At 42.2% G+C, this 26,434-nt stretch overlaps 1 protein-coding gene across 1 annotated transcript; it reads left to right on the top strand.

The window, feature by feature from the left end:
* Positions 1–2,340: 2,340 nt before the first annotated feature.
* On the top strand, positions 2,341–25,788 carry pcmtd1 (protein-L-isoaspartate (D-aspartate) O-methyltransferase domain containing 1). The gene is made up of 7 exons (XM_055883550.1): positions 2,341–2,518; positions 19,048–19,371; positions 19,527–19,693; positions 19,923–20,025; positions 20,293–20,464; positions 21,413–21,536; positions 22,714–25,788. The coding sequence occupies exons 2-7, from the start codon at positions 19,232–19,234 to the stop codon at positions 23,100–23,102; spliced, it is 1,095 nt and encodes a 364-aa protein (XP_055739525.1). The 5' UTR covers positions 2,341–2,518; positions 19,048–19,231; the 3' UTR covers positions 23,103–25,788.
* Positions 25,789–26,434: the final 646 nt, after the last annotated feature.

Here is a 26,434-nt window from a genome sequence, read left to right as displayed (position 1 = left end):
CCACTCCTAGAGATGAATGTACTTTGGTGTGAAAAGTGCAAATCAATCCCAGAACAACAGCAAAGGACCTTGTGAAGATGCTGGAGAAAACAGGTACAAAAGTATCTATATCCACAGTAAAACCAGTCCTTTATCGACATAACCTGAACGGCCGCTCAGCAAGGAAGAAGCCACTGCTTCAAAACCACCATAAAAAAGACAGATTACGGTTTGCAACTGCATATGGGGACAAAGATCGTACTTTTTGGAGAAATGTCCTCTGGTCTGATGAAACACAAATAGAGCTGTTTGGCCATAATGACCATCGTTTTGTTTGGAGGGAAAAGGGGGATGCTTGCAAGCCGAAGAACACTACCCCAACCGTGAATCGCAGGGGTGGCAGTATCATGTTGTGGGGGTGCTTTTTGCAGGAGGGACTGGTGCACTTCACAAAATAGATGGCATCATGAGGCAGGAAAAATTACGTTGATATATTGAAGCAACATCTCAAGACATCAGTCAGGAAGTTAAAGCTTGGTCGCAAATGGGTCTTCCAAATGGACAATGACCCCAAGCATACTTCCAAAGTTGTGGCAAAATGGCTTAAGGACAACAAAGTCAAGGTATTGGAGTGGCCATCACAAAGCCCTGACCTCAATCCTATGGAAAATATGTGGACAGAAATGAAAAAGTGTGTGCGAGCAAGGAGGCCTACAAACCTGACTCAGTTACACCAGCTCTGTCAGGAGGAATGGGCCAAAATTCACCCAACTTATTGTGGGAAGCTTGTGGAAGGCTACCCGAAACATTTGACCCAAGTTAAGCAATTTAAAAGCAATGCTACCAAATACTAATTGAGTGAATGTAAACTTCTGACCCACTGGGAATGTGATGAAAGAAAGAAAAACGGAAATAAATCATTCTCTCTACTATTATTCTGACATTTCACATTCTTAAAATAAAGTGGTGATCCTAACTGACCTAAGACAGGGATTTTTTACTAGGATTAAATGTCAGGAATTGTGAAAAACTGAGTTTAAATCTATTTGGCTAAGGTGTATGTAAACTTCTGACTTCAACTGTATGTATATATGGGGGAAACCACCATCCCAGCTCTGCAGATTGTGCTGCGAAGAGACAGAATCATTAGATCACTTGTTTTGGTATTGCCCATATATAGCTTGTTTTTGGCAAATTCCAACATTTACTTGGAGCCAACTCTGCAAATAGCACTGCTGGCTAATTGGAGAAGTCATAGTCAATCGATCAATAATCTAATAATACTCTTAGCAAAAATGTATTTTTATTTTATTTACAATCAGTAGAAACTATGAGAATAGAAAGGTGGGGGGTGGTAGGGTTATGGGAAAATAATAAAGGTTGAATCATCAGTATACATGGACACACATGCTTAGAGAGAGAGAGAGAGAGAGAGAGAGAGAGAGATAGAGAGAAGAGAGAGAGAGAGAAGCATAGTAACATGTAAGCAGTAAAGGCCTGTTTACAACTCTTTGGTAGTGGAATGACTTTGGCTTCCCGAGAAAGAAAAAAAGAAAGAGAGACAGAGACAGAGAGAGAGGTTGTGCAAACCCACAGTTTCATCAGTTGTCTGAGTGGCTCGTCTCAGAACATCCCACAGTTAAGAAGCTGGATGTAGAGGTCCAGGGCTGGCGTGGTTACACGTGGTCTGCGGTTTTGAGGCCGGTTGGACGTACTGTCAAATTCTCTAAAAGTTGGTGGCTTATAGTAGAGAAATTAACATTACATTCTCTGGCAACAGCTCTGGTGAACATTCCTGCAGTCAGCATGCTAATTGCACGCTCCCTCAAAACTTGAGACATCTGTGGCATTATGTTGTGTGAAAAAAAATAACATTTTAGAGTGGCTTTATATTATCCCCAGCACAAGGTGGACCTGTGTATGTATCATGCTGTTTAATCACCTTCTTGATATGCCACACCTGTCAGGTGGATGGATTATCTTGGCAAACAAGAAATGTTCACTAACAGGGGTGTAAAAAATGTGTGTACAAAATTTGAGAGAAATAAGCTTTCTGGGATATTTAATTTCAGCTCATGAATCATGGGACCAACTACATGTTGCGTTTATATTTTTGTTCAGTATAATTGAAAAGCCCAGAATGTCCTCTCAAAGGGACAACAGGACTTCATACAGCGGCTTGTATGTCCTCAGAGATAAAGACCAATAACTAATGTCCACTAGAGAGGACAACAATGTCTTGCCCCTGGGTCTCAGGGGGATATGTATTAGATTTTTTACCCTGGTTCAAAGTTTTCCCTTGAGGCAATCATTAGGCTGTTTCTGTGGCAGCGCAAAACACACGCCTGTCTGCCTACGTCTGCCAACAGCACGTGACATGTGTTTACATCCTCTCAGCTGTGTTCTTTCGGAGTGAAGAACGGACTGGCAGGCTAGTCACCACTTCACAAACTACAGCTCGTTAAACTAGCTGACCTTGGTTTTTTCCTTTGAAGTGCATCCACCCCTGGGACTGAATTGATTAATTTGACTCGGCGCTGTGAGTATTTTCCAAACTAAAGTGCAATGTCGACATTTTGTATGTTGTTTTGAAGTGGTTACTCGCTAATGGTAGCTGACCAGCTATAGCTCGTTAGCTACCATTGCTTTGTCTGAGTTGGTGACGCACAGACTTTGTTTGGGCCCGCATAATTAGCAATGTGCTAAACCTAATTTCAAGAGACTGTTGACATCTTTTTACAACAATGCCTAGCTGTCAACTCGACTTAACCAACCCTTTCACCATGAATCGCAATGTAATTTTTGCCTATTATTTCGTCAATACTTAGCTAGCTATTTTAGTTAACTAAGTTAGTTGATCATGGCCATCATTCGACTGAAAAGCAGCCATCGAGCAAGCTAGCTAGCTACAGTTGGCAACGTTCAAGATGTGACATGCTATTTGGTCCACATTATTTAACGTTAACCTGCAATGCTGGTAGATATTAGCTATGGCCCTAACGTTGTGTGAAATGTGTTTTGTCACACTTTGCTTACATAACAACACTAGCTAGTAGTACTAACCTGAAATGTTAATTAGGGTAACTAAAATGTGTTGTGTCTTTAATGCATGATTAAAATAACGCATCACAACAACACGTACAGTAGGTTTTAACCTAACGTTGGGTAACGCGTCGTTAGCAGATGCAACTTAGATAATCAGCGGGCTACATTATGAAGCTAATTTCAGTGTTATCAATTTGATAGTTATTAACCATAAAAAATTATATCCTGCCCATTTCCTGTTATTGTTTTTTTCCCATCACACACAGTGCAGATATAGCTAACATGGTACACTCGTAAGATGATTGGCTAGAAAACGTACACTCTGTGTCTGTACTAGAAAGCGGCTGATTGGTTTCAAATAGTTATGTCAGTCGTGGATGAGAACTAGCCAATTAATACATTGTATCATCAGACTACATTAGCTGCCTACAGAGGCTAAATTGTAATGTATCTGACAACAACTCGTTGAGTCCCCCCCCCCCCCCCCCCCCCTCCTCTAGATGTAGCTAGGCATATTCGTTTTAGCAAAATCCATAGCTAGTTTGGAGAGCTAAGTGAACAAACTAACATTAGGCTAGTGGACAGCCTACTATCAAGTGTTCATTAACAAATCACTCTGTAGTACCAGGGGAAATAAAAGTAGATTTAAATTTCTACTGTCCCTGAATGACCCCAGAATTAACTGTGAATCATAATTTATTTACCCCCATCCGCACTTTAAGTAACACTGTACAACCTAGCGGCCTAGCCTACATCTTGGCCCCATCCAGATAGAGCATGGCATTGTGTATAGATAGTTTCACTGAGCATGTTATTGGGTTGTCCCAGGATCGGTTACATGTTTCATCACCCTGCCCAGCCGGTTGTCCTTGTCTTGTTCTTAGAAAGGCGCATGACATGTCACTGCATGCTCTCTCCAGGGGTGGTTCTAGGATTTGAAGACATTTGGGGCTTAGCCCAAAGTCAGTAGGGGGGTCTGGGGGCATTCTTCCCCCAGCAAAAAAATTAATTTCAACAGCTAAATGCATGAATTTAGGGCACTTGGAGATGAACATTGAGAGATTAGATCTTCCCTCCTCCCAAAGCAGACACTGCCAATACTCAATTACAGTAGCAACTGTGAGACTCTGGAACACTCTCTACTTTGGAACACATACAGTGCATTCGGAAAGTATTCAGACCCCTTGACTTTTTACACATTTTGTTACGTTACAGCCTTATTCTAAAATTGATTATTTTTTAAATGTTTTATCTCTCATTAATCTATACACAAGACCCCATAATGACAAAGCGAAAATAGGTTTTTAGAACAGTGCATGTCAGAGCAAAAACCAAGCCATGATGTCGAAGGATTGTCCATAGAGCTCCGAGACAGGATTGCGTTGAGGCACAGATCTAGGGAAGGGTATCAAAAAAATTATGCAGCATTGAAGGTCCACAAGAAGACAGTTGCCTCCATCATTCTTAAATGGAAGAAGTTTGGAACCACCAAGACTCTTCCTAGAGCTGGCCAAACTGAGCAATCGGGGTAGAAGGGCCTTAATCAGGGAGGTGACCAAGAATCCGATAACAGAGCTCCAAAGTTCCTCTGTGGAGATGGGAAAAACTTCCAGAAGGACAACCATCTTTGCAGAACACCAATCTGGCCTTTGTGGTAGCGTGGCCAGGAGGAAGCCACTCCTCAGTAAAAGGCACATGACAGCCTGCTTGAAGTTTGCCAAAAGGCACGTAAAGGACTGGGAGACTACTCAGGATCAAGGGAAAGATTAACAGAGCAAAGTACAGGGAGATCCTTGATGAAAACCTGCTCCAGAGCGCTCGGGACCTCAGACTGGGGCGAAGGATGACCTTCCAACAGGACAACGACCTTAAGCACACAGCCAAGACAACACAAGAGTGGCTTCGTCTAAGTCTCTGAATGTCCTTGAGTGGCACAGCCAGAGCCTGGATTTGAACCCGATTTAACATCTCTGGAGAGACCTGAAAATAGCTGTGCAGCGACGCTCCCCATCCAACCTGACAGAGCTTGAGAGGATCTGCAGAGAAGAATGGTAGAAACTCCCCAAATACAGGTGTGCCAAGCTTGTAGCGTCATACCCAAGAAGACTTGAGGCTGTAATCGCTGCCAAAGGTGCTATAAATTTGCTAAAATTTCTAATCGGGATCAAGTCATAATGGGGTGTTGTGTATAGATTTGAGGGAAAAAACAATTTAATACATTTTATAATAAGGCATTAACGTAACAAAATGTGGAAAAATTTCCGAATGCGCTGTACATCTACAGTGTATTGCCCAAAACCTTTCAACTTCAAACAGACTCTGACCTGTCCAATGAGTCTCTTTCTCTGTGGAGTAATTAGAATCCATAGAGCAGCTTAGGTGATACTCTCTCCTCTGACTATCTCCATCGCATTCTCTGTCTGTTGCTGTCTCTTGTCTGCCCTCCTCTGTTGCTGTCTCTTATAATGACTGTTTTTATAGTTCACTCTGTTTTCTACTTGAGTCATCTTTCGCTCGCCCTCCTGCTGCTGCATGCAGCTAACCACACCAAGCCCAGCCCCCTGTCACTCAAGGAGAGAGCAGTTGCGAGTACTTTCTTGCCTTTAACCTTGCATGATCAGATGGATGCAATAATTTTGGTGACCTGCATTATTTCACAAGTGTTCTATACATTATTCGTTTGTGTATCTTACAGTCTGCAAATTATCTGCTAGTTTATTTTCCAAGCAACCATGCTATTTTGTTTGTTTTTTCGCATTGTTCTTAACTTGTTTTGTACATAATATTTCTGCTACCGTCTCTTATGACCGAAAAGAGCTTCTGGACATCAGAACTGCGATTACTCATCTCAGGTTAGACAAAGAGTTTTTCTTCAATGAGTCGGACGGGAGAGATATACTACAGACACCCGACTGGGGCCAGATCCTCGCTGGGGAAGGAAACAGAGGTTTTGCGGAAAAAGATCAGGGTGCCTTGAGAGGATCAGGTGACGAGTGGCTAATCTGCCTTTGCCTTCCGTCCTGCTAGCTAACGTTCAATCGCTGGAAGATAAATGGGACGAACTGAAAGCACTTATATCCTCCCAACGGGACATTCAAAACTGTAATGTCTTATGTTTCACCGAGTCGTGGCTGAATGACAATATTAAGAACATACAGCTGGCGGGTTATACACTCTATCGGCAGGATAGAACAGCAGCCTCTGGTAAGACACGGGGCAGGGGCCTATGCATATATGTAAACAACAGCTGGTGCACTATATCTATAAGGAAGTCTCAAGGTTTTGCTCGCCTGAGGTAGATAAATGATAAATTGGAGACCACACTATCTACCTAGAGAGTTTATCTGTATTTTTTTGTAGCAGTCTACATACCACCTCAGACCGATGCTGAAACTAAAACCGCACTCAATGAGCAATTGCTAGCACAGACTGGAATATGTTCTGGGATTCTTCCGATGGCATTGAGGAGTGCACCAAATCAGTCACTGGCTTTATCAATAAGTGCATCGAGGACGTCGTCCCCACAGTGACTGTACGTACATACCCCAACCAGAAGCCATGGATTACAGGCAACATTCGGACTGAGCTAAAGGGTAGAGCTGCCGCTTTCAAGGAGCGGGACTCTAACCCAGAAGCTTATGAGAAATCCCACTATGCCCTCCGAAGAACCATCAAACAGGCAAAGCGTCAACACAGGACTAAGATCGAATCATACTACACCGGATCCGACGCTCGTCGGATGTGGCATGGCTTGCAAACTATTACTGACTACAAAGGGAAGCATAGCCGAGAGCTGCCCAGTGACACGGGGCCTACCAGACGAGCAAAATAACTTCTATGCTCGCTTCGAGGCAAGTAACATTGAAACATGCATGAGCGTATCAGCTGTTCCGGACAACTGTGATCACGCTCTCCGCAGCTGATGTAAGACCTTTAAAGAGGTCAACATTTACAAGGCCGCATGGCCAGACAGATTACCAGGAAGTGTACTGCGAGCATGCACTGAACAACTGGCAAGTGTCTTCACTGACATTTTCAACCTGTTCCTGACTGAGTCTGTAATACCAACATGTTTCAAGTAGACCACCATAGTCCCTGTGCCCAAGAACACTAAGGTAACCTGCCTAAATGACCACCGACCCATAGCACTCACGTCTGTAGCCATGATGTGCTTTGAAAGGCTGGTCATAGCTCACATCAAAACCATTATCCTAGAAACCCTAGACCCACTCCAATTTGCATACCGCCCCAACAGATCCACAGATGATGCAATCTCTTTTGCACTCTACACTGCCCTTTCCCATCTGGACAAAAGGAACACCTATATGAGAATGCTATTCATTGACGACAGCTCAGCGTTCAACACCATAGTGCCCTCAAAGCTCATCACTAAGCTAAGAACCCTGGGACTAAACACCTTCCTCTGCAACTGGATCCTAGACTTCCTGACGGACCGTCCCCAGGTGGTAAGGGGAGGTAACAACACATCTGCACGCTTATCCTCAACACAGGGGCCCCTAAGGGGTGCGTGCCTTGTCCCCTCCTGTACTCACTGTTTACCCATGACTGCATTGCCAGGAACGACTCCAACACCATCATTAAGTTTTTCGACGACACAATAGTAGTATGCCTGATCACCGACAACGATGAGACAGCCTATAGGGCCGTCTGGTGCCAGGATAACAACCTCTCCCTCAACGTGATCAAGACAAAGGAGATGATTGTGGACTACAGGAATAGGAGGACCAAGAATGCCCCCATTCTCATCGTCAGGGCTGTAGTGGAGCAAGTTAAGAACTTCAAGTTCCTTGGCGTCCACATCACCAACAAACTATCATGGTCCAAACACACCAAGACAGTCGTGAAGAGGGCACGACAAAGCCTATTCCACCTCAGGAGACGGAAAAGATTTGGCATGGGTTCTCAGATCCTCAAAGTTCTACAGCTGCACCATCAAGAGCATCCTGACTGGTTGCATCACTGCCTGGTATGGCAACTGCTCGTCCTCTGACCGCAAGGCACTACAGAGGGTAGTGCGTACAGCCCGGTACATCACTGGGGCCAAGGTTCCTGCCATCCAGGACCTCTATACCAGGCGGTATCAGAGGAAGGCCCTAAAAATTGTTAATGACTCCAGCCACCCTAGTCATAGACTGTTCTCTCTGCTACCGCACGGCAAGCGGACATGGAGCGCCAAGTCTAGGTCCAAAAGGCTTCTTATCAGCCTCTACCCCCAAGCTATAAGACTCCTGAACAGCTAATCAAATGGCTACCCAGACTATTTACATTGCCCCCCCCACCCCCTCTTTTACGCTGCTGCTACTCTCTGTTTGTAATCTATGCATAGTCACTTTACCTCGACCTACCTGTACATATTACCTCAACACCGGTGCCCCCGCACATTGACTTTCTACCAGTACCACCTGTATATAGCCCCGCTATTGTTATTTACTGCTGCTCTTTCATTGTTTGTTATTCTTATCTTTTTTTGTTTTGTTGGTATTTTCTTAACTGCGTTGTTGGTTAAGGGCTTGTAAGCATTTCACCTGTTTTATTTGGCGCATGTGACAATTAAAATTTGATTTAAAATCATTTGTGTTAGCTGCTAATCGCTAGTTGGCTAACTTGCTAAATGTACCAAGAGTCAGAGCAAACGTAGCTAGCTAATTCTGCCTGGTACCAGTGCTAGTGTAGGCCTAGATACGCATGTTTGAGCAACGGTATCTTATCAGAGAGGAATAGGCAAAGTATGAACATGTTGGCTAGCTAGCTACGTGAAGTAAAAAAAAATAATTAAAAAGTAATGTAGCATCTAATTAGTGTCACCTGGAAACACTGACCAACACTTTGGTTCCTACCCTGTTAATAATTCCTCCCTGGTTTATTCCTTCGTTGTCATGTCAAAACAACAATGTATTCAAGGTGCTGCCCGCTATATTCCAACTCTAGAATTAGAATAATCATTATTTCCATGATTCCAACAGTTCACTAATTAACTAAGGCTATATTTTTTTGGTCCCGCTGCGTGGCATAGTGTTACAATTTTAATAAAAGTGCATAAATTGATTAATGCAGATTTTAGTTTTTTATGTATATATTTTTTAAATATATTTTTGTGGGGTGGGGTTAGATTTAACAGTATAAATGGAGAAAGCCCAATTGAAATCACATATACTTTGTGTTGCTACCCTAGGGTCATGAACTCATAAAGCATATTTAGAACTTTTATTATCCAAAAATACAACATCAAATATCGTGATATGCGATTTTGTTCATATATCGCCCAGCCTTACTGTGTGCTCAAACTGTAAAAATGCAAGTGTCCGCATGACAGCGCAACACAGCTCCAAACATGACCGACAAGAAGCTACATAGCCCCCAGGCCTCTCAAACTCAACTCTGGGCCCCAATCTAGTTCCGCTGCATATTTTCATTGTTCTCCTCTAATCAGGGACTGATTTAGAGCTCAGACACCAGGTGTGTTTAATTAATGATCAGGTAGAACAGAAAACCAGCAGGCTCTGGACCTCGTAGGGTTGAAGTTGAATACCCCTGCCCTAGTCTATTTATATTCATATAGCCATGAGCACATTTTTTACATGTAGAATGAAATAAGTTATAAGACCTTTATGATTAGCTGGTAAAACTGAGTAAATGAATGTGAGATTTTTAGATTACGTAACATTTTGAGGACACAGTGGCAATCAGCAGTTGAAACAATAACAAAACGTACTCCCTGACCCTGTTTCGGTAAAAAGCTGAGGGATGGGGCTGGAGAAATGTTACCTCTTTCAAATTAAGGACTGACCAACCATAATATAAAATGTAGAGTTTTAAGCATGTTTTTAAATGCTATATAGTGTTTGTTTACATTTTACTTTGTTTACAAACATTGTGGTAAAACAAGCTTATATTTTAGGTTCTGATGGGGTGCAATAGTGTTCATCTAAGCTCATGAGGAGTTCTATTCTTCAAGAATCAATGGGTACATATCATTCATTTATAAGTCCAAAAATGGACGTAGCACCTGCTGATTGCCCCTCTTAGGGACTATGCATTTTCAATGTTTTGTTCACCTACAATCTAACCACAAAGCTGGCCATCTTTCCCCCTCTCTTTCTGGCTGCCCTCCCCCTTCCCTTCTAAGTTCAAAGTGTATTTGTTATATATACATGGAGTATATAGTGCAGTGAAATGTTTACTTGCAGGTTAACCTCTCAACAATGCAAAACAATAGAACATGTAAGTAGCTAAGTGAATAAAGAGTAATAAAAATAAACACTCAAGTAGTTACATAGCCTATGTAAAAAATAAAAAAAAATCTGACATGAGCCAAGCATGTTTACCTGTAGAATGGAATAGGTTATGATTAATTTCATTTTGTCAGTTCTACCACCTCAACAAAGCTAATTTTAAACTGGGTTAAATATTGTGTGTGTGTGTGGTAAAGTTCAGCTTCAGTCCACAGGGGGGCACAGTGGCACTGTCAGAAGATACTTTTGGTCATGTAGTGCATGTGGACACCTGCTCATAGAACATCTCATTCCAAAATCATGGGCATTAATATGGAGTTGGTCCCCCTTTGCTGCTATAAGGCTTTCCACTAGATGTCGGAATGTTGCTTGGGGGACTTGCTTCCATTCAGCCACAAGAGCATTAGTGAGGTTGGGTGATTAGGTCTGGCTAGCCGTTTGGCGTTCCAATTTATCCCAACGGTATTCGATGGGGTTGAGGTCAGGGCTCTGTGCAGGCCAGTCAAGTTCTTCCACACCAATCTCACCAAACCATTTCTGTATGGACCTTGCTTTGCTCACAGGGGCATTGTCATGCTGAAACAGGAAAAGGCCTTCTCCAAGCTCTTGTCACAAAGTTGGAAGCATAAAATCGTCTAGAATGTAATTGTATGCTGTAGCGTTAAGATTTCCCTTCACTGGAACTAAGGGGCCTAGCCCGAACCATGAAAAACAGCCCCAGACCATTATTCCTTCTCCACCAAACTTTACAGTTGGCACTATGCAATGGGGCAGGTAGTGTTCTCCTGGCATCCGCCAAACCCAGATTCGTCTGTCAGACTACCAGCAGGTGAAGCGTGATTCATCACTCCAGAGAACGCGTTTCCACTGCTCTGGAGTACAATGGCTTTACAACTCTCCAGCTGAAGCTTGGTATTGCACATGGTGATCTTACATGCTGACCACACCACTTTCGTGTGTTGCATTTTTTTTTTTACACATACATGTTATTAAATCATTGCACCCACACTGCTCGCACGTGTCAACAAGCGTCTGAGTAGCCAGGCACTTAAATAGATCTTGGTTCTGCAAGGCCTGCTTCTCCCTTCTCTTCATTGGTTTTTAGGAGCATATACTCACGTGGGTGATTTGAAAGATGAACTGAGGTCCACACTCCAGTCGGTTGTGGTAATACACCTTTTAAAGTTGTTGCCAACTGTCATATAAAGTCCAAAGAAGAATAAGCCTGAAGGATGAGAGATTACTAGAAAACAAACATTTACCCTCCTATCTGTGGATTAATTGTCGGAGTAGAGGACCTTGTGCATTCCAGGTGAAATAACAACCCAATGTTTATATCCCAGGACAAATTAGATAGCAACAGCAAGCTAGTTAGCTAGCTAAATTGCCATAAATGTTTAATGCTTTTTGACCTGTCCCCTAAACAAGGCAGTTAACCCACTGTTCCTAGGCCGTCATTGTAAATAAGAATTTGTTCTTAACTGACTTGCCTAGTTAAATAAAATAAAAATATATGGCTGGTTCAGAGTTCGTTTTGATATTTCAACCTGCGTGTCCTGATCGCGTCTGGTGTGGGTGAACAAAGTCCACATGCTCGCCCGGTCTAGTCAGCATGTTTACGCTTGTGTGCGACTGCTCGGCCATGGAAACCCATTTCATGAAGCTCCAGATGAACAGTTCTTGTGCTGACGTTGCTTCCAGAGGCAGTTTGGAACTCTGTATTGAGTGTTGGAACCGAGGACAGACGATTTTTACACGCTACGCACTTCAGCACTCGGTGGTCCCGTTCTGTGTTCTTGTGTGGCCTACCACTTCGTGGCTGAGCCATTGTTGCTCCTAGATGTTTCCACTTCACAATAACAACGCTTACAGTTGTCAAGTCAGCTCTAGCATAGGGCTGGGCGGTATACCGTATTTTACTATATACCGGTATTTATGCACGGACCGGTTTGGGTTTTTACTTTACCTTCTATAACGGTATTTTAATGTTTGATTTGTTAAATGTTATTCGCCGTGTGTAACGTCCGTTTTTATAGTTTACTCCGCTACTTGACTCATCCCTCTCCGCTCTCTCTCTCCATGCTGCTTTCCACACAGACCTAGTCCCATCCCCTGTCTCTCAAGGAGCGCATTTGTTGTTGCTTGACCACGAGACACTTCCTTAAGTCTGCATGGTCAATGCAGCACATGCAACAATGTTGATGACAACGATATTGTTTCCACTTTGATCTTAATATAAATCTGTTCTAGCGTTCTATAATTACAATATTAGTTTGTGTTTCTTACATCTGCAAATAGCTAGTTTGTATTTTCTTAGCAAGTTAAGCTAAATCGTGTTAGCCACTAATGCTAATCAATAGTTAGCTGGCTAGTTAATGTAGTCAAAGATTATAGGGTCCCCGAGGAAACACTGAACATCACTTTGGTTCTTACCCTGTCACAATAACTCGTCATTCGTTGTTCAACACTATTCAAAGTGCCCACTATTATTTACATTCTAAGTATAGAATCGGAATAAACATTCTATTTCCATGATTCCAAAAGTTCACCCAAGTGTTTTGATCTAAATCGCAATTGCAACATTTGGTTAAAAATAAGGCCTAGTATTTTTGCCCATATCGTGGCAGTGTGGAAATGATCTGAAATGAGTGCAGGAAATGCAGAAATGGATGGAATTGCAGGAAATTATTTTAGGTTGAATTGAACAGTATAAAACAATCAATGGAGAAAGACCCATTGAAATAGTTTAGAATGTATGTGTTGCCACCCTAGGGTCACGCACTACTCATAAAGCAAATTTAGAACTTTTATTAATCAAAACTTAAGACCAAATTTGAAAAATACCATGATATGATATTTTGGCCATATCGCCCAGCCCTACTCTAGCAGGGAGGAAATTTGACAAACTGACTTGTTGGAAAGGTGGCATCCTGTAACGGTCCCATGTTGAAAGCCACTGAGCTCTTCAGTAAGGCCATTCTACTGCCAATGTTTGTCTATGGAGATTTGCATGGCTGTGTGCTTTATTGTATACACCTGTCAGCAACCGGTGTGGCTGAAATAGCCAAATCCACTCATTTGAAGTGATGTCCACATACTTAGAGATATCTCTATCATATGTATGATATATCTATATATCTAAAGGTTCAAGGCTGAATTAAAAAACATCTGGGGCTGAAACCCAGTCCTAATGATGCCACTGGCTCTCTTGACTTCACTATAAGCCCAGTAGGTCAACTCAGGCACACATTCTGTTTAACCATGTCAAATTATCATGATTTGTCATTAAATCTGGGTCACGTTATATAGGCAAATGTTAGAGTTTTGCCGATTTTAAAATGTATTTTAATAGAGCTGACTATTAACTTATTCTACCTGTTACAGTCCACAACTTTGTGCCCTGCTGAAGTTTTACTTAGTGCCGCAGCCAGTCCACAAGGTGGCGTAGCGCCTCTCCTACTCTTTGTGGTGCACCCTGCATGGCTATGCATTTCAGGGAGGGTTTAAAGAGCAAGGACAAAAAGCTGCTTCTGTAACACCTTACGGTACTAGCACACGTTGGTGAGAATTAAGCAATTATTTATTTTGCCAGTGTGTGAACGAACAGCCAATGGAAAATTACCTCTCCACAAGGCCTAGCCTGCTAGCTGCTACTTCTACAATGTCACCTCCGAATGTAATCTTTATTAGCTGACTCGGGATATGTCAGGTGGAGATGCTGAGAAAGCAGATAGAGAATTCAAGACATGTCTTCTTCCTCTGCTGCATCTCTCCAGAAATGGGCATTATATCTTCAATTATTAGTTGCTACCTGTCCTGCAGTGATTTTCATGCTTCATCATAAAATACTATACTTAAGTTTTCCGGTATTATGAATGAATATCTCATTGTGGTTAACATGCATGAACTCATGAGGAATTTGGATACATTTTGCCTCTAACGTTTAATATGCTTACGAGGTAGTTCACTAGATATCAAGGACTGAGCACCAAAGGGACGTAACTGACGATATCTGAATTGTAGTAGAGTTCGAAAAATGTATTTAAGTGTCACTCCACAATAATTGACAATACAAAATACAGTTAACACACACATTGTGGACCACTCAAATAGAGTTTTGAAACACACAAAAAAATCTGTCAAACATGGTACTGTATTTCCTTTGGCATCATCTATAATACACACATCAATGCACATGTATGCATAAACAAAGTACAGTATGTATAAGCAAAGGACAGTAGATGAAAAGATATTTAGGCACTTTGAAAAGAAAGGGTATTGTTACCTGATGAAATGCCGCACTTTATTTTAATCTAGACTGTTAAAATTATTGTTTTGGCTGGACAGCTGATGAAAAATATATTCCCTAATGTCATTGTATAAGCTAGTAAAGCAAGGCATGGGCTTCTAATTCATTTTATTTATCATTTTATTTAACTAGGCAAGTCAGTTAATTCTTATTTACAAAAGGCGAAAGTCCTCCTGTGGGGACGGGGGTTGGGTTAAAAATACATTTTAATAAAAATATAGGACAAAACACACATCATGACAAGAGAGACAACACTACATAAAGAGAGACCTAAGACGACAACACATGGCAGCAGCACAACATGGTAGCAGCACAAAACAGGGTACAAACATTATTGGGCACAGACAACCGCACAAGAAGGTAGTGACAACAATACATCACGTAAAGCAGCCACAACTGTCAGTAAGAGTGTTCCATGATTGAGTCTTTGAATGAAGAGATTGAGATTAAACTGTCCAGTTTGAGTGTTTTGTTGCAGCTCGTTCCAGTCGCTAGCAGCAGCAAACTGAAAAGACAAGCGACCCAGGGATGTGTGTGCTTTGAGGACCTTTAACATAATGTCACTGGCAGAACGGGTGTTGTATGTGGAGGATGAGGGCTGCAGTAGATATCTCAGATAGGGGGGAGTGAGGCCTAAGAGGGTTTTATAAATAAGTGTCAACCAGTGGGTCTTGCGACAGGTATACAGAGTTGACCAGTTTACAGAGGTGTATAGAGTGCATTGATGTGTTGTATAAGGAGCATTGGTGGCAAATCTGATGGCCGAATGGTAAAGAACATCTAGCCGCTCGAGAGCACCCTTACCTGCTGATCTATAAATTACCTCTCCGTAATCTGGCATGGGGAGGATGGTCATGTGAATCAGGGTTATTTTGGCTGCTGGGGTGAAAGAGGACCGATTATGATAGAGGAAACCAACTCTAGATTTAACTGTAGCCTGCGGCTTTGATATGTGCTGTGAGGACAGTGTATCGTCTAGCCATACTCTCAAGTACTTGTATGAGGTGACTACCTCAAGCTCTAAACCCTCCGAGGCAGTAACGACACCCGTCGTTACTAAGCTTTATTGTAGAGCGTTTAACACAAAATCCGGGGAGGGGTCAGCTGAGTATAAGACTGTATCATCTGCATATAAATGGATGAGAGAGCTTCCTACTGTCTGTGCTATGTTGTTGATGTAAATTGAGAGGAGCGTGGCGCGTACGTTCGAGCCTTGGGGTACACCCTTGGTGACAGGCAGTGGCTGAGACAGCAGATGTTCTGACTTTATACACTGCACTCTTTGAGAGAGGTAGTTAGCAAACCAGGCCAAAGACCCCTCCGACACCAATACTTCTTAGCCGGCCCAATGGAATGGTCTACCGTATCAAAAGCTTTGGCCAAGTCAATAAAAATAGCAGCACAACATTGCTTAGAATCAAGGGCAATGGTGACATCATTAAGGACCTTTTTAAGGTTGCAGTGACACATCCATTACCTGAGCGGAGACCAGATTGCATACCAGAGAGAATAATATAGACATCAAGAAAGCCAGTCAGTTGATTATTGACAAGTTTTTCCAACACTTTTGATAAAAAAGGCTAAATAGAAATAGGCCTTTTTAATAGTTAGGATCAGCTTGATCTCCCCCTTTTTAAATAAAGGACGAACCGTGGCTGCCTTCCAAACAATGGGAACCTCCCCGGAGAGACAGGCTTGGCGATTATAGGGGCAGCACCTTAAAGAAGAAAAGGTTCTAAACCGTCTGACCTAGATGTTTTTTGGGGGTCAAGTTTAAGGAGCTCCTTTAGCGCCTCGGACTCAGTGTCTGCCTGCAGGGAGAAACTTTGTAGCGGGGCAGAGGAAAAAGAGGGAGGAGCATCAGGGCTAGTGGCATTAGAAGGGGTGGGAGATTAGGAAATGTTGGACGGGCAAGGAGGCATGGCTGAGTCAATAGGAATCCTGACTTAATGAAGTGGTGATTTAAAAATCTCAGCCATGTGCTTCTTGTCAGTAACAACCACATCAACTTTAAGGGACAGGGGCAGCTGTGAGGAGGAGGGTTTTCTCCAGGTCTTTAACAATTTTCCAGAACTTCTTGGGGTTAGACCCACAGAGCGAGAACTGCTCCTTAAAGTAACTAACTTTGGCCTTCCAGATAGCCAGAGTACTTGTTTCTCATTTGACCGAACGAGAGCTAATCAGCCTGAGTATGCGTGTGCCGAGCCTTTCGCCAAATGCAGTTATTGAGGTGGAGTAACTCTGCAAGATCACAGTTGAACCAGGTGCTTAACCTGCTTTTTAAAATTATAATTTTATTTATGTGGGCATGTTTGTTAACAATATTACTGAAAATATTTAAAAAAAGGTCCAAGTGTCTTTGACAGAGGGGGATCAATCTGATTCTATACCAATTCAGAGGCCAGGTCATGAAGGAACGCTTGCTCATTAAAGTTTTTTAGCAAGCGTCTATGACAAATCAGGACAGGTTGTTTCACTGAGCAGCCATTACAAACACAGGATGGAAAAAAGTGATCACTAAGATCATTACAGAAAACACCAGACTGATTCCTACCAGGATTATTTGTGAGGATAACATCGAGGAGAGTAGCCTTTTCTGGGTATTTGGAGTCATACCTTGTGGGATTGGTAATAATCTGAGAAAGATTTAGGGAGTCCCATTGCTTTAGGACTTGATCAGTTGTTTTAAGCATGTCCCAGTTTAGGTCACCTAGCAGGACAAATTCAGACTTAGTGTAAAGGGTCAGGAGAGAGCTTAGGGCAGGTAGGGTACAGGCCGGTGTTGATGGAGGACAAGAACACCCAGCAACAGTCAACAAAGAGCTATTTGAAAGTTAAATTCTTAAAACCAGCAAATCAAATTGTTTGGGGACAGACTTGGTGGAGACAACCGAGCACTGAAGGTGATCCTTGGAAAAGATTGCCACTCCCCCACCTTTTGAAGGTCTGTCTTGCAGAAAAAGGTTATAACCAGAAAGGTTAACATCAGTATTCAAAACACTCTTTCTTAACCACGTCTCAGTAATGACCAACTAATCTGGATTGGAGCTGTGAACCCACACGTTCAATTGATCCATTTTAGATAATAAGCTTCTCGTGTTAACGTGCAGAAAACCCAGGCTTTTACGAGAGCAGAAATCCGTGAAACCGATATCGGAGCACAAGTCAGAATTGGGGCTAGCAGCAGTAGATGGGCCAGGGTGTACATGCACATTTTCAGATATCAACAGTAATACAATCAAGGCACGGCAGAGGACAGGGAGAGCTCTGCAGTGTTGATTTCTAACATTTGAATGTGCATTAGATGGCAACAAGATCATATTATTATACAGCAATTTCATCCGGTAACATGCCAGCGAGAGGTGGTTAGAATAGGATGGGAGGCCAAAAGTCAGTGTAATCAATAGAGAATCAGAAAGCCGAGTGTGGGAACAAACAGTCTGTCCCACGGTTGAGTAAACAAGAAAGGTCATAGTCAACAAAGCATGCAGGAGTCATGAGGCAAAATGCACAATAATTTTTTTTAACGACTTGGGGCTAGCAATTGTAAGTTCAGAGTCACTCGCCCCAACAGTGCCTGTGTGCTTGGGAGAGAGGGGGGAGTGTGGTGGGGGTACCTGTACCAGACAGGGGGAGACAAGCAGGGCAGACGGTGAACAGATCGCCAGGTGGAATCCAAGCAGCAGTGCAGCAGGCAATGGGAGTAGGTGTCACAACCACTTGGGAGAAGCTTTTATTTCAGTAGATGATCTCTGAACAGCAGGACGGGGCTTCAAGGTCTCTGGATTTGGGTGGGGTAGCCTGCCATTTGTTGGGCTCAAAGGCTTCCACATTTTAAGTTGTATTTGGTCTGTCTCAGTTCCAGGTTGGATGGTGTATTAATCCTTCCAGGTAATTTTGTCCAAAATTAAGTTGTAGGTTTGACCTGGAGTGAAGGTTATGCTGTGGAGGGTAGCATCCTGTATATATCCCTGCTGAAAAATTCAAGTTTATCTAACTCCAAATCTATCTTTTTGTAAAAAACATGTTGAAAAATGTGCGAGCTCACATGCAGCTGTGTGTCTCTCTCTCTCTCCCTCCACTTCTGAAGTTAAAATGGATGCATTGTCACAGAAAGTACAGACACATTTATCTAGAGGAATGTTTGTGTATCGACCAGTCTCAATAGTGAAAGGGACCACTCCACATCAACATTTAGCAAAAGAGCTTTGATATTGCTTGGATAAATCTCTATGCACATATGGCTCTGTCCCAAAAGTGCATTTAAAAAGGAAGTAAGTGTGTGGATTGTTTCTTCCGGGTATTGACCAGTTGAATAGGATGCCTATGCATTTCTCTACGTAGTCTCCATCTGTAACTACATGGATAATTCCTTCTGGGTCTATCCACAGACTGACGTCCCCTGCTATACTTCTAATCTTACATCTCTCAACATTGTCTCCCTCTCTCTCAATTCCCTAGAGTTAGCCTGTCTTGATATGACAATGGTGTGAAGTGGCCCCGAGGGAAGAAGAAGAACACAACCACTCAGTCCCTCAGGTGTCCTCTTCATCTTTCCATGCCACATTAAGACAACAACACAGCGCTCCACTTTTGGAAAGAAGAGTTTTGCACCCGCTTTTTGTTCTACTGTTTCTTTCTCGCCATGGGGGGTGCGGTGAGTGCCGGGGAGGACAACGATGATCTGATTGACAACCTGAAGGAGGCGCAGTACATCCGTACGGACCACGTGGAGCAGGCCTTCAGGGCCATCGACCGCGGGGACTACTACCTGGTTGGCTATAGGTACTACAGTACCCATAATGCTCTGCACAGCATATTCAGTTTTGTCTTGGGGGAGAATCCTAACTTGCATTGATGTACATTGAAGACTAAGTGGAAGTTACGATTTGCCCCTTAGTAAAGATGTTCCTGAAGCTAACACTTTATCAATACTGCAGGGACAATGCCTACAAGGACCTGGCTTGGAAGCATGGCAACATTCACCTGTCTGCCCCCTGTATCTACTCTGAGGTGATGGAGGCGCTGAAGCTGCAGCAGGGACTGTCCTTCCTCAACCTGGGCAGTGGGACTGGGTACCTCAGCACCATGGTGGGACTCATCATAGGTAATGATGCTGCTGTTTTTTCTTCTTCAATTTAACCTATGCTTTCAGGGAAATCTTGATTTGATTATTATATAGTGATGATATACATTGATGCTCTAGCCCTAATGAGTTAACCTATGCTTAAATAACACACATGAACAGCATATGAAGTCAAACACAGACTCGCATCTTCTTTCATAAATGATGTGTAATCACTGATAATGAAATGTAAAAAAAAAAAAATTTGCAGGTCCATTTGGCGTGAACCATGGAGTTGAGCTCCACAGGGATGTGGTGGATTACGCCAAGGAGAAACTGGATGACTTCATCAAGAATAGTGACAGCTTTGATAAGTGAGTTGGATGCTTAATCAAAGTGTTACAAATGTTATGTAGGGTGTAATGGTGCATGCAGTGAAACTCTAGTCAAATAACTAGCTGCAGTTCAGTTTGTGTGCCTGCCAACTCCCAGACATGGAAATTGCCGCCTTAAGATTGTGTCTTGCAAATGGAATACATTTGAATGTGTTCAAATCTGTTTGTTTATTTTTACGTTTCTTCTCAGACTGATAGAAAAACGAATTGGCTTACTTGTATTACTTTTTATTTTGTTTTTGTCAGGTTTGAGTTCTGTGAACCCATCTTCATGGTGGGCAACTGTCTGGAGATCTCGTCAGACAGCCACCAATACGACCGTATCTACTGTGGTGCGGGGGTGCAGAAGGATCATGAAAATTACATGAAAATCCTGCTCAAAGTGGGGGGTATTCTAGTGATGCCTATAGAAGATCAGGTAAGCGGTAGAGAACGCCTCTGAATATTGCAGAAAACATAAACATCATCGTTATTCACGATGATGCCGTGACCATCGGGAATCACAGAGGCTGCATCCGAAATGGCAACTTATTCACTGTAGTGTACTATTTTTGACGAGGGCCCTGTTCAAAAGAAGTGCACTATTTGGGACTAGAGTGCCATTTCGGATGCAGATGAAGTGAAATAGCCGTGGCCTGCAATGACCAATGATCTTATGATTCCCAGCCGTTGTTATTGTCCATCAGAAGGCCCTGAACGGGGACTTACACCATCAGTCTTCTCTATTTTTGTCCTCTGAGAAATTGGTAAATAGCAACAACACTTGAAAAATAATGACATTGTGTGGCACTCAAGCAGGGAAGGGAACCCAAGACATGTTTTTAAGGGCTTGCAGAAGCCCACACAGTCCTTCATCCTGTGAAATGGAAAGTCTAGCTGCTTATGTTGTTTTTCTGAAAACGGTTGAAACTCCTACGTTGCCAGGTTGGTTTTGTGGCGCAATAAGGAGATACAAGGTTTTGATGAGGAGAAATTGAGGCCAAATGGCTGTGGCAGCTTAAGAAGCTTAGGTACACCACAGTTCCTCTGGATCAACGCCTCTACATCACGGCCAAAACCAGCTTTTTGTCAAGTAGATATTTGATTTGAAAGCACCAATGTCCCTTTCTGGTGTGGAACTAACAATGCATATAATACACTTGATGTTGTCGCTCTGTTGTCATGGTTATTGACTGTGTTGTTATCATGGCTGGTATAAATTCTCCATTAGCTAGTGGAATGGTGGTGGTGTTGTGGTTGGTATGTGTCTAGTGGATTTGGTGGTGTTAACATGGTTGGTATATGTTCTCCGTTGTCTCAATGGCCTGATGCTGTTGTTATCGTGGTCGCTATACAGTAACTGTCACTCTTTTGTCTCTTGTTGCAGCTGACCCAGATCACCAGGACTGGTCAGTGTTCCTGGGAGAGTAAGAATATCCTGGCTGTGTCGTTCGCTCCTCTGGTCCAACAGAACAGAGCTGAGGGAAGCAAGCCTGATACAGTAGAACTGCGTGAGTCCTCTCTATCCCCCGTTCTCTACTTTATCCCCCGTTCTCTACTCTATCCCCCGTTCTCAACTCTATCCCCCGTTCTCAACTCTATCCCCCGTTCTCAACTCTATCCCCCGTTCTCAACTCTATCCCCCGTTCTCAACTCTATCCCCCGTTCTCTACTCTATCCCCCGTTCTCTACTCTATCCCCCGTTCTCTACTCTATCCCCCGTTCTCTACTCTATCCCCCTGTTCTCTACTCTATCCCCCGTTCTCTACTCTATCCCCCGTTCTCTACTCTATCCCCCTGTTCTCTACTCTATCCCCCTGTTCTCTACTCTATCCCCCTGTTCTCTACTCTATCCCCCTGTTCTCTACTCTATCCCCCGTTCTCTACTCTATCCCCCGTTCTCTACTCTATCCCCCTGTTCTCTACTCTATCCCCCTGTTCTCTACTCTATCCCCCTGTTCTCTACTCTATCCCCCTGTTCTCTACTCTATCCCCCGTTCTCTACTCTATCCCCCGTTCTCTACTCTATCCCCTGGGTCTTATTCACTAGGCATCAAAAGGAAGAGAACTGAAACAGGGACAGAGTACCTGTTATTCGTCCCCTGAAAAATACTTGTTTTCATTTTCCCTTTGCCGCATTTTGCTACGGTGTGCATTAGTGAATATGAACCTGTTATTTTCTGTTCTGTTCTCTGTAAAAAGCCACATTAGCACAATTCCCCCTTTTTGTTTAGTTTTTCTATCTATCTTTTGAAGTGTAAAGTAAGCCACACTTTTTAAGTCAAAGGATTTATTTACAGTTAAAAGATGGACGTTTCAATAAATAAATAAATATTAATAATAACTTTGCTTTGACTGTAGAGGCCTTGCTGCCCTGCAGGGTGGATACATAATACAAAATATTTCAAGCACTAATGGATTTTTCCGTTACTTATTTTTCTATAAATGAAGATGAAGTTTGTATATTGATGTGTATTATTGATGTTTATATTTGTTTTTTTGCATTTATTGTTGTGAATGCAAGGCTCTTGAGAACGAGACCATGATTCCCTGTCGAAATAAAGGTTAAATAAGTATTGTCCCCAAATGACCGGACAATATTTGGAGCTCTTGTGTGCTGAATCTTAATAGAGAATGTTATTTGGCTAATGTGATTTGACCTTCCATCTTTGTCTCTCTCCTCCTCAGCCCCGGTGTCTGTCAGGAGCCTTCAGGACCTGTCTCGCATCTACATCCGCCGCACACTCCGAGATCTGACCAACGAGGAGAGCCCTGACAACGGCCTGGTGCAGAGGGCGCCCCAGAAACGCAAGCGCAGGCGTTGCCGGCGGCGACGTATTAACACTTACGTCTTTGTGGGCAACCAGCTGATCCCCCAAGCCGTGGAGAGCGAGGAGGACGAACGGATCGAGGAGGAGCAGCACAAGGAGGAGCAGGAGGCGCAGGAGAAGGATGAGGAGAGAGACATTGGCAGCATTGAGATACTGAAGGCAGTAAATCTACTGCGAGATAAAATCATGACTTTACCTCTGCCTGAATCGCTGAAGGCCTATCTGTTACACTACCGAGAAAAATGACTGATGGCTCAACCTGCTGGCATCCGTTCTAATGGATGCAATGCCTGCTGAGATGCTTTTCCTCACTTTCCTGTCTTCTTTTTTCAGTGCAGAAAGATGTAGCATTATTTTTAATTTCTCTTAAAGGTGAACCTGGAATGGAGACTGAGAGTCTTCCTGGTTGTCTTGGATACTATGATCTGTTTTTTTTTTTATGTTGTCTATTGTTTTGGATTTGTATATCAAAGCTTTATTTAAAAGCCTACTGAATGGAAAATAATTTTCAAAGATATTTTGAGGATGTAGATGTTAATATTCCAGCAAATTGTCACTAAATGAAATTGTATAAAATAAAAAATGCTAACTATATTTGTTAAGAATATGATAATGAAAAGATCCATAATTTTACTGCAACTTTTTCTAGAAGCTTTAAAGAACTTATTACGGAATAAAGATGTACAATTGCTGAATGGAAGAACCAGAGACAAATGCATGTACACCTCATATTATTTGAATCAAAGACTATTATGGAACATTTTATGAAACATTTTTCTCATGAACCTTTGAAGGGGCAGTTCTTTCATTGTTCTTTCCTCACACTGTTATGTTTGAGTAGAGTGATTTATAATGCCGCGTGACGATGAGAGATCAGTGGGACTCGGACTAGATTGCTTTGTAATTTCAGCTAGAGGGAGTTCGTAAATCTATCAGGAGTGTTATCAGAATGGTTATATCCTCATATTTTATCTCACTTTGCTCTTAAGTAACATACATTAAGCTTTTATATGAATAGGCATTTTAATTTGGTGATACATTTTTATGGCCTTGAGTGATTTGTCTAGCAGACTTCTTTTCCCATCTTTTTTGCTGACTTGCAGAAGGGTTTATAATCATCATGCCAGTGGTTAGGCTACTGGGGAATCTAATTAATGAACATTTTTCTAATGGTGAATGAAAATGGCCTTCTCATAAATGTCTTGATCCGAGAATCTATTTTTCCCCCGGCACAGCATCTCTAGTTCTTTATCATGAGGACCTTAACACTTACAGTACTTCAGAACAAACAAGAAAACCCGCTATGGACTCACAGGGGAATTTGAGTCATATAATAATAATATTGTGTAGTGATAAGTGGTATGGATTCTCTTAAAGGTCATCTTTGGCCCACAAGACATCCACTCATGATCATTTGGAGGTGATGTCCTACATGATCAAAGATATACTATTACTTTGTATATGAAAAGAGGTGGTGTGTTTTTAAACCACAAAGAATGACCCGAGGCGGGTCATGGCACAAAAACTCACAATACGTTGTTTTGTACTGTATTTTCTATTTGCAGCAGCGCAAAATTACAATGATGGGAGATTTTTGGAATCCTTTCTCTGTACTGTTGGTGTATTCAACATAGCAAGCACCTTATTCTGTTGTCCTAAATCATGAAAAGAGAGTTGTCATCCTTGGGTTGATGTATGTGTTTTTACTGTGGACGGGAGCAAATGACAAGATGCATGGTATTTGAGTCAGGTAGCTGTACGTGTATCAATTATCATTTTATTGTGAGACTCCCAGTTTAAGAGATGGCTTTTAAAATGCCATCACATCCGCTCCTTCTCAAGTGATTCTTGTTTTATGGCAAAGTGAAAGGGGACATTCTGACCACAGTGAAGTCTAGAAATAATGGGGTGCTTCTACAGTACATTCCAGAAATGCTTGAAAAAGAATAGCATGCTCAATACCCATTGGTAGATGTCACGTTTGTGTTCATATTTGACAGTTGCGTCACATACTTGGAAATTCCTGATTGATCTTGCTTTGAAAGAATTTTTATATTTCAATAGCTGAAATGATAGTTGTTGATATATTATTGAGGTTACATTTTGTATGAACATGACAACAGTACAGTAGCTGGTTATGATACGTTTGGTTATAAAATCATTTGGATTAGGTTTGATTTGTTGTTGTAGCGCCCTCTTGCTGTCACAAGGCACTGTGAAGTCTTCTTGTATGTAGATCCAAACTCCACTTGTGTTAGTTCTATGGCTAAACAGACATGTGCTCAAAGCCTTCCATCTTGTTCTGGTGTAGTGTATACTATTTGGTTTAACATGGGGTTAGTTGATTTCTATATATTGGTTATTGTATATTGTGAAGATCCTGTAGACCTTTTTCCATCATGACCTGAGCAGTGTTCGCATTGCCAGGAAAACGTTTGAATTGTAAGCAATAATACATAAATTACTTTAACTACAAAAAAGAAGCAGCAGAACCGTATGGCTCTGATTGGCAAAAACAACACATTTTTACAGTCATCATTTTGAATAATCAAATCTCTGAAAAATGCAGAGATGCTAAATTATGTACACATGAAACTGTTGAAATCATTATTTACAATTGGTAAAACGGCAAAGTTATGGTGGACATAATTCAGGAGTCATATTACCCCATGTACCAGAGGTGATGCGTTATCATATGTACAGTAATACTTGATAGGATTGTTTGGTTCCCCAAATGGTCCCCACAGTAAAGACCCAATTCCAAGCCTATGTTATGGTCTTGCCTTCAATTCATTTGTAGAAAGGCAGAACTATTGTTCTGTTTTTTTTCTTATCAGGCTCTTGTTGATATCTCAGTGTGATGGCAGTTCATTGTTGAAATGGTGTCAGTTGTTCCCTCTGTACATACACAAAATAAAGGTCACAGACTTCATATTTTGCCTCTGTTTAAATCATTAATGCCTTCCCACTGTCATAGAGTCCCACAGCTACTTATTGTAGCACCATGCTTTTCTCACCCAAGTATTTCAGTTTCAATTTTTCCTCTTTGCCAAGGACTCAGTGAGTCGTGGTTTAATATTCTGTCTACAGAAGTAGCATAGCAACAGCCTTAACCCAGTGCTAGCCCAGCACTAACTGTAACCCAAAAAATAGTACATTGTGGTCATAAAATAAATTATTCACAAGTATGTGGCTTTACATCTTTGGCTTTACTGTCAAACAATGTGTCTATTAGCTCAAGTTAGGATCAAAATGTTATTCACAAGTCGGCCACATGTTATAAAATGTTTTATTTATAAAAAATAAATAGCCACCCCTTCAATCTCTTGTTTTGAAGTGTTCCAAGCCAAAGGGTATGTGAAAGAGATAAGTTACGACGCCGAACTGCAGTCAGGTCAAGACCCTTGTGAAGACGACGAGCACGCAGATGAGCTTCCCTGAGACGGTTTGTGACAGTTTGTGCAGAAATACTTTGGTTGTGCAAACCCCCAGTTTCATCAGCTATCTGGGTGGCTGGTCTCAGACGATCCCGCAGGTGAAGAAGCCGGGTGTGGAGGTCCTGGGTTGGCGTGGTTACA

Source organism: Salvelinus fontinalis, chromosome 26, assembly GCF_029448725.1.
Source record: "Salvelinus fontinalis isolate EN_2023a chromosome 26, ASM2944872v1, whole genome shotgun sequence".
Classification (NCBI taxonomy): Eukaryota; Metazoa; Chordata; class Actinopteri; order Salmoniformes; family Salmonidae; genus Salvelinus; species Salvelinus fontinalis.
This window is presented reverse-complemented; position numbering and strand designations above follow the sequence as displayed.